The sequence below is a fragment of the Cucurbita pepo genome, chromosome 18, assembly GCF_057944985.1.
Source record: "Cucurbita pepo subsp. pepo isolate OVF chromosome 18, ASM5794498v1, whole genome shotgun sequence".
Lineage (NCBI taxonomy): Eukaryota > Viridiplantae > Streptophyta > Magnoliopsida > Cucurbitales > Cucurbitaceae > Cucurbita > Cucurbita pepo.
In genome coordinates this window covers 6502034-6510469 of record NC_141815.1, presented here as the reverse complement: position 1 = coordinate 6510469, position 8436 = coordinate 6502034, and the positions used below count along the sequence as shown (strand labels likewise).

Here is an 8436-nt window from a genome sequence, read left to right as displayed (position 1 = left end):
TCATCATTGACAGATTCTCCAAATATGTCACATTTATCGCAACCCGCAAGTCATGCTCGGCTGAAGTGACCACACAATTATTTTTTCGACACGTAGTCAAGTTGTGGGGCATTGCCACCAGCATTGTCAGCGATCGTGACCCAAGATTCACAGGGACCTTCTGGACTGAATTGTTCAAGCTATTAGGGTCGAGCCTAAACGTCTCTTCGAGTTATCACCCCCAAATTGATGGACAAACCGGAAGGCTCAACAGTATACTTGAGGAGTTTTTACGTCATTTCATCGATGCGCAACAAAAGAATTGGGTACAGATGTTCGATGTTGCTCAGTTTAGCTTCAATTGTCAACAAAGCTCGTCAGCAAGAAAAACCCCTTTTGAAATAGTATGTTGTAGACAACCAATCATGCCCCATGTTATTGACCACCCCTATGCTGGGAGAAGCCCTCAAGCGTACAACTTCACCAAAGAGTGGAAACAAACCTTTGAAATAGCACGAGCATACTTAGAGAAAGCCTCCAGAAGAATGAAGAAGTGGGCAGACCGCAAACGAAGAACATGAGAGTTTCAAGTTCGTGACCAAGTTATGATCAAGCTGAGATCAGAACAATTTAGATTCCGGGAGAATTGGGACCAGCGACTAGTGCGAAAATATGAGGGACCAATTGAAGTCATCGAGAAAGTCGAAAGGACTTCATATCATCTCCAACTACCTACATGGATGAGAATTTACCCTGTCATCCATGTAAGCAACCTCAAACCATACCATCCAGACGACGACGACCAGAAACGTAACCAAGTGACACGACCATTAGTGACGATGAAGGACTCGAGTAAGAAGGAAGTAGAAGAGATTTTGGTCGAGCGAACCCGTCGCATTGGCAAACCTAAGTGCAACTTACAAGAATTTTTAGTCAAGTGGAAAGGACTTCCAGAAGAAGAAATCAGCTGGGAACGTGCCGACGACCTGAAGACAGCCGCACCTCAGATTGTAGAGTTCGAAGAAATGAGACGGTTGACAGGGATGTCAACCAATTAAGTGGGGGAGGATGTCACGGTCATGCTTTTTCAAGGCATGTTGCCCATGGCCGCATGCCCGTGACACGCCGAAACCTTTGCCTTGTACTACTTTATTGCTTTCTTTTACCGCTTTCATGTTGTATTATTTCTTTCTTGTTTTATTTAAGAGTATGACGTTTCTGCGATGTCATGGCTACGCCTGGTAGACATGAAATGCCTTAAAATGTACTATAGGGGGATATGACTAGTTGTCAACTTCTCCCTACCCGATAGTTATATGCAGTAAGCCATTGTTGCCTTTTGTTTACATTCCCATATAACACCAATTTCAATTTTTCTTTCTTGCTTTCAAAACTCTTTTTCAAAAACCTCTCTCCCCAGCTTTCTAAAATCTTCTCTTAAAATTGAGACTCGAGGTTTGTATTCACGTTGCCCGACTGCAGGCAACGTAACTCGAAGTAGGCTTGACCCACTCAGTGTTGAGAGCGGGTGCTGCACTATCGTCAAATCTGCTACCTAAAAACTACTATTGTGACAATTAGCCTCCATTTTGATTAGTGATAGTCATTAGTATTAAATGATTTTAAGTATTCTTATTTATACTATATTAAATTGTCGTTTGTCTCTATGTTCAATTTTAGTTCTTGATTTTCAATAAATCTTAAATTTAGCCCATTTTATTATTTTATTATCGATATATATATATATATATATATAGATGTATATATGTATACATCGATGTTTGGCATTCTCGAGTCAAATGATGAATTTCTTACTCTCATTTTCTTTTACGAGGTAAATAGGCTTTGATTACCTCCTTCAAAAGGAAGTCGAGATGAAACAAAAGATTAATTATCCTGAACCTCGTAAACAATGGTTTCACTGTTCTTTCACAAGGTAAATAGGTGTTTTATTCTTTCTCTTCTCTTTCTCATCGAGCTACTTACTCATTCACTTCTCCAACTCGACTTCTCTTACCTCCTTCACCTATCATACACACACGAGTTCACTGTATTTAAGATTTAATCCGTCCTAAAGTACAAAGACAAAAATAGTGTTTTTTTTTTTTTTAACTTTTAGTATATAAAAATGATACTACCCTATATGAAACCATGTGCGAGATCGAGCTCTAACCTATATTAATTGGGTGTGTTTATGCTTCAACTTAGACTAAAAAATGTAAGATCAAACTAACGAAAAACGATTAATTGTCCTTGATAGCCTTGCATCGTACCCATGCCTAGGATTTGGACCAGGATCCAGAATCCAAATTTGGCACTTATAGTCTCAACATTCCCTTTGGATATGACAATATATGTCATTTTAGCATGTTTTGTTGTCACTCACATGTTTTTTTAAGAAAATTCTCAAGAGGTCACATAATATAGAATTTGTTTCAAGCAAAACATGTTTAATTTCAAAGATCTTATGATTCAGTCACCAAAAAGGAAGATGCATCAATAATAGATAGTAACTTTCAATTCTTTTAACCTTTTCTCAGCGACTCGAATTTAGATGTGGTCTCATTTCATTCATGTACCCCTTTTTTTCTGTCTACCAGCTTTCGCTTTGATTCATCCCTAAACCACATCTTACTGGAAAATGTACCGCTCGGATACCATTTGTAAAGCCCCATGTCGTGGGGATGCACGGAAATATCGGGGTTATTAAATTTGTGAATCTTGATTTTAAATCTTGACTCGGATCTTGAACATGAAGCGTTACATACACAATACGTGCACGATCGAGATTTGCCTAAAATATTGTTTGGGCCTAGGTTCGACAACTCTACCTAAATTAACAATGGTAGAAAACAAGATAGAATATGTAACAGCGCAAGCCCAAGCCCACCGCTAGCCGATATTGTCATTTTTTGTGTTTTCCGTTACGGGTTTCCTCTCAAAATTTTTAAAACGGGTAGGGACATATTTTCACACCTTATAAAGGGTATTTGGTTCGGAATTGGAAAGCCAAGAATTACGTCAAACATACCATAAAGAAAAAGTAAAATAAATAGAAAAAAAAAAAGGGAGAGAGTTGGTTGGTTCATCAACACAGGCTTCGACAGAGTCCCCCAAAAACCACCGCCGTCTTCGCTTTTTTCTTCTATATAATTATCCTCTTCCCTTTCCGATGCGCTCACTGTTTATCTCTAAAATCTCACCCAATTCTGCTTTTCTCCTCTCCAATTTTCGATTCCGAATCCCAATCGCCGCCCTCCGATCCCTCACTTTCAGCTCCTTTCATCGATCTCCGCCGCCAATGCCTCCCCGTATGGCTATGGTCTCTCATGTCGACTCCGAAGGCCCTCTCGCTCGGAGATTGTGGAATAAGTGTCGTAGAGAGTCGATATTCTCGATGTACACCCCATTCTGCGTTTGTCTCGCTTGTGGGACTCTCGATGTTGATACATTTCGCCACGTTGTCGATCAGGATGTTCATTTTCTCAAGGCGTTTGCTCAGGCGTGAGTTGATTTTTTTTTTTTTTTTCTTTTTAGTTATTTGATTGTGGGGGGAAATGGTGGTGCTGTTGTGGAATCCATGATCTTGAATCTTAATTGAATTTGGTTTATTTTGTCTGAATTTTTTTTTTTAGTTGGTTTCTTTTGAGTTATTATCTCGAGGGGAAATGGGGGTGGTCCTGGAATCAGTGATCTTGAATCTTAGATGAAATCAACAATATTGAATTTGTTCTGTTTCTGTTCTTAATTGAATTGATATTCCTTACCTTGTTTTTTCTCCTTCGGCCTCCGTGGGCAAAGATTCTTGAATGCGAGGCCTAGTTCATCAAATTCTAAATCTATTCTGGTTTTAATTCGTTTCTTTGGTGTATAACGTTTGCGTTTACTTGATCCTTGATTCATGGAAAAAGGGTGAAAATAAAATTTATTCATCCATAAACTCTTAGGTTTATTCCAATGTAGGCAACGCTTTTATCAGGTTTCAATGTTCTTCACCCAATGTCGTGGAGTCTTAAATGACTTGTTTTTCTGCTGACAGATATTGGGACATTCAATTTATAGGGCCTGACAGTGGTTGTTTGGTTGGCTTCAGAATTTGGACTTCTGTAATGTTAAGAAGAAAAGAAAATTGGGAAAACAAGGGAAAGAAACGCTTTAAGAACTTTGTCCCATTATGTTTTTGTTTTGCTCATACGGTTTCTTGAGTTTTTTTAATGCTTTTGATGTACTATTGCTTGAAAGATCGTTCGATTGAGAAAAGTAGATTCGATTTACTTTGGTGAAACGAAGAAGCATTGGATCACGATATCATTGTTGATGACCAATGTGTTTTGTATTAACTATTAAGGGTCCTGTCCTGGTTTTGAAGATGTTATTTGTCTGTGTTTTCTAGAAGTTTGGAATGGAAACATCCTTATTTATTCTAATCCAGGTATGAATTAGCTGCTGAATGTGCTGACGATGATGACGCAAAACATTCGATCAATGAGCTGAGGAAGGCAGTGATGGTAGATCTGAAAAGGCATGCTTCATTTGTTAAGGTAGAAGGGCATCATTATTTCTATTCATTAACATTCAATCAATGATGTGCTTTTCTTTGAGGAATGGTGTGATGTCCCACAATGGTTGGGGAGGAGAACAAAACACCATTTATAAGGGTGTGGAAACCTTCCCCTAGCAGATGCGTTTTAAAGCCTTGAGGGGAACCCGAAAGGGAAAGTCCAAAGAGCACAATATCTGCTAGCGGTGGATCTGGGGCATTACTAATGGTATCAGAGCCAGACACCGGACGATGTGCCAGCTTTCTCGCTATTCCCCGAAGGGGGGTAGGCACGAGGCGGTGTACCAGTAAGGACGCTGGGCCCCAAAGGGGGGTGGATTTGGGGGTGGTCCCACATCGATTGGAGGAAGGAAAGAGTGCCAGCGAGGACGCTGGGCTTCGAAGGGGGGTGGATTGTGATGTCCCACATTGTTTGGGGAGGAGAACAAAACACCATTTATATGGGTGTGGAAACCTTCCCCTAGCAGACACGTTTTAAAGCCTTGAGGGGAAGCCCGAAAGAGAAAGCCCAAAGAGGACAATATCTGCTAGTGGTGGATCTGGGGCGTTACTAAATGTTTGATCTTTTTATTGCCTTGGGAAGTTATATGACCCTATTGGCTTGGTGCATGGTCTTTAAGGAATGGGCTGCTGAAGGCGGAAAAGAGTCTCCTATCAACCCTGCTACAGTAAAATATACCGACTTTGTATTGGCAACGGCATTTGGCAAGATTGAAGGAGATAAAGGTCTTGGTAATCTTGCCACCCCGTTTGAGAGAACAAAGCTTGCTGCTTATACTCTTGGTGCCATCACACCTTGTATGAGGTTGTACGCCTATTTAGCTACCGAGTTTAAGGGAGCTCTTGGTGCTGACCATGGCAATCATCTCTACAAGACGTGGATCGAAAACTATGCATCTAAAGATTTTGAGGTTTGTAATTTTGAGTTGTGAAGTCTCTTGTTTTGATTTTAGTTTTGTTGTAAGAGATGGAGTGCTGAAATGGCTGGCCATTTTTATTTTTGATTCAGGAATCAGCTGCGAGAACTGAAGACATTCTCGAGAAACTCTCAGCAACTTTGACCGGTGAAGAGCTCGACACCATTGAGAAGCTTTATCACCAAGCTATGAAACTCCAGCAAGAATTTTACTGCTCTCAGCCTGTTTCCCAGAAAACAGTAGTTCCTTTGATTAAAGATCACAATCCTGCAACGGAACGATTGGTACTGTTTTCTGACTTTGATTTGACATGCACAGTCGTCGATTCGTCTGCCATTCTCGCAGAAATTGCAATGGTAAGAGCTCCGAAACCTGATCAGACTCAGCCTGACGACCAAATTACTCGGATGTCATCAGCTGACCTCAGAAACACATGGGGTGTTATTTCCAGGCAGTATACAGAAGAGTACGAGGAATGCATTGACAAAATCACGCCCCCTGCAACTGGTGATTACTTAAAACACAGATTTTCTTTTATCCCAGCGAATTATGTTTATGTTATGAAAAGAATTACTATCATTATTGTGAATCTTTGGATCTTGCAGAGGAATTTAAGTATGAAGATCTGTGTACAGCACTTGAGCAACTCTCTGATTTTGAGAAACGAGCGAATAATAGAGTCGTCGAGTCTGGAGTTCTTAAGGGCTTAAATTTTGAAGATATAAGACGGGCCGGTGAACGTCTTATTATTCAAGATGGCTGTTTTAATTTCTTCAGAACTGCTACTAAGAGTGAAAATTTGAATGTTGGTGTCCATATACTCTCATATTGCTGGTGCTCGGATCTCATAAGGTCATCTTTTAATTCAGGTACATTTCTTAACTTTCTTTTAACGGGATTTGGAGTTACCGATATGAATTCGGTTCAGAATGTTAGTTAGAGCTATCATATGCATAACGTTCTATGGCATCACAGTAGCTACCATAAGTTCAATGTCGCCACAATAGCTATCGTACGTTTTATGTTCTCACAATAGCTATCGTCGTTTTATGTTCTCACAATAGCTATCATACGTTTTATGTTCTCACAATAGCTATCATACGTTTTATGTTCTCACAATAGCTATCGTACGTTTTATGTCCACACACTAGCTATCGTACGTTATATGTCCTCACAGTAGCTATCGTACGTTATATGTCCTCACAGTAGCTATCGTACGTTATATGTCCTCACAGTAGCTATCGTACGTTATATGTCCTCACAGTAGCTATCGTACGTTATATGTCCTCACAGTAGCTATCGTACGTTATATGTCCTCACAGTAGCTATCGTACGTTATATGTCCTCACAGTAGCTATCGTACGTTATATGTCCTCACAGTAGCTATCGTACGTTATATGTCCTCACAGTAGCTATCGTACGTTATATGTCCTCACAGTAGCTATCGTACGTTATATGTCCTCACAGTAGCTATCGTACGTTATATGTCCTCACAGTAGCTACCGCACGTTCTATGTCCTCACAGTAGCTATCGTACGTTATATGTCCTCACAGTAGCTACCGCACGTTCTATGTCCTCACAGTAGCTACCGCACCTTCTATGTCCTCACAGTAGCTACCGCACGTTCTATGTCCTCACAGTAGCTACCGCACGTTCTATGTCCTCACAGTAGCTACCGCACGTTCTATGTCCTCACAATAGCTACCGCACGTTCTATGTCCTCACAGTAGCTACCGCAGGTTCTATGTCACTACAATAACTATCATACATTCTATGTCGTATCCTTCCAAATATTAGCAACCTCAACTGAAGTTAGCATCATGTTTTTGTTTTATCTTCGTGTCAGGTGGTTTACTAACTCAAGTGACTATACATGCCAATGAGTTTGCCTTTGAAGAAGCGGTTTCGACGGGTGATTTAGTTAGGAAAGTAGAATCTCCCATTGATAAAGTCAATTCGTTCCGGAAAATCTTGGAGAACTATGGCAATGATAGAAAGAACTTAACAGTATACGTCGGAGACTCCATCGGCGACTTGCTTTGCCTACTTGAAGCAGATGTAGGAATTGTTGTCGGGACAAGTTCCAGTCTAAGAAGACTGGCAACTCAATTTGGAGTCTCTTTTGTTCCGTTGTACCCGAGCGTGGTACGAAAACAGAAAAGTCTTACCGAAGATACAGAATGCAGTTGGAAGGGATTGTCTGGTGTCCTTTACACTGTCAATTCGTGGGCGGAAATCCATGCTTTCGTTCTTGGATGCGAGAACTAAACTTGCTTGCTTTTCGATATTTACCGAGTTGTGTCTGCATCATCGATTGTAAAGAAGATTCAAGTTGATGGCGAGTTTTATAGGGCCAACAACAACGTTTTGCTGTTGTCTGTCCTACATATTATTTATACTTTTGGTTATTGTGAAGGAAGGGTTTATATAAAACATTTGAAGCTTATACTGTGTATCCATTGATTAATACAGGTGGGTACTATTCTATATTTCTACCAGGATTGTCTTAAGAGTTTCCATTTTGCTCTCGAATTTGGATCAAGGTAGCTTTGACTGCCAAGTTGATAGATGAAGGACCGAAAGAATGAAACGTTCAAAGTCAATTGTATACCTGTCGTGTGATCCGACAAATCCTTGAATCTTATATGTATAAGCACAATAATGAATCTTATACTTATAAGCGTAATAATGAGGGGAATGATCTTGCCATAATTTATAGTTGTAGTGAGAAACTTGGTAGATAGTGTTGGATACATGCAGTCATTAATATTTAGTTTACATCTTCGTAGATTGTTGTATACATGCAGGAAGTGACTTTGTCATTTGTATTATAGTCATTTATGTTACGACCCTTTAGTGACCTGGACATACGAATCATATATGAAAGACACAACCTCAACAGATCCTTTATATGGAGATGACTCTGTCATATGTGTACATAACATGTAGGGTTTAATCATATAGCCATCAAATGTGAC

At 40.0% G+C, this 8436-nt stretch overlaps 1 protein-coding gene across 1 annotated transcript; it reads left to right on the top strand.

The window, feature by feature from the left end:
• Positions 1–3054: 3054 nt before the first annotated feature.
• On the top strand, positions 3055–7956 carry LOC111779897 (bifunctional TH2 protein, mitochondrial). Its single transcript, XM_023660088.2, has 6 exons — positions 3055–3483; positions 4412–4520; positions 5161–5451; positions 5550–5964; positions 6063–6326; positions 7305–7956. Exons 1-6 carry the CDS (start codon positions 3152–3154, stop codon positions 7724–7726), a joined length of 1833 nt encoding a protein of 610 aa, XP_023515856.2. The 5' UTR covers positions 3055–3151; the 3' UTR covers positions 7727–7956.
• Positions 7957–8436: the final 480 nt, after the last annotated feature.

What these genes read in the sequence shown, in the direction of transcription:
- LOC111779897 (XM_023660088.2), top strand. Translation starts at nt 3,152, where the DNA reads ATGCGCTCACTGTTTATCTCTAAAATCTCACCCAATTCTGCTTTTCTC. An exon ending in CTCAAGGCGTTTGCTCAGGC is followed by an intron (nt 3,484 to 4,411) that starts GTGAGTTGATTT and finishes ATTCTAATCCAG; the next exon opens with GTATGAATTAGCTGCTGAAT. An exon ending in AATCACGCCCCCTGCAACTG is followed by an intron (nt 5,965 to 6,062) that starts GTGATTACTTAA and finishes TGGATCTTGCAG; the next exon opens with AGGAATTTAAGTATGAAGAT.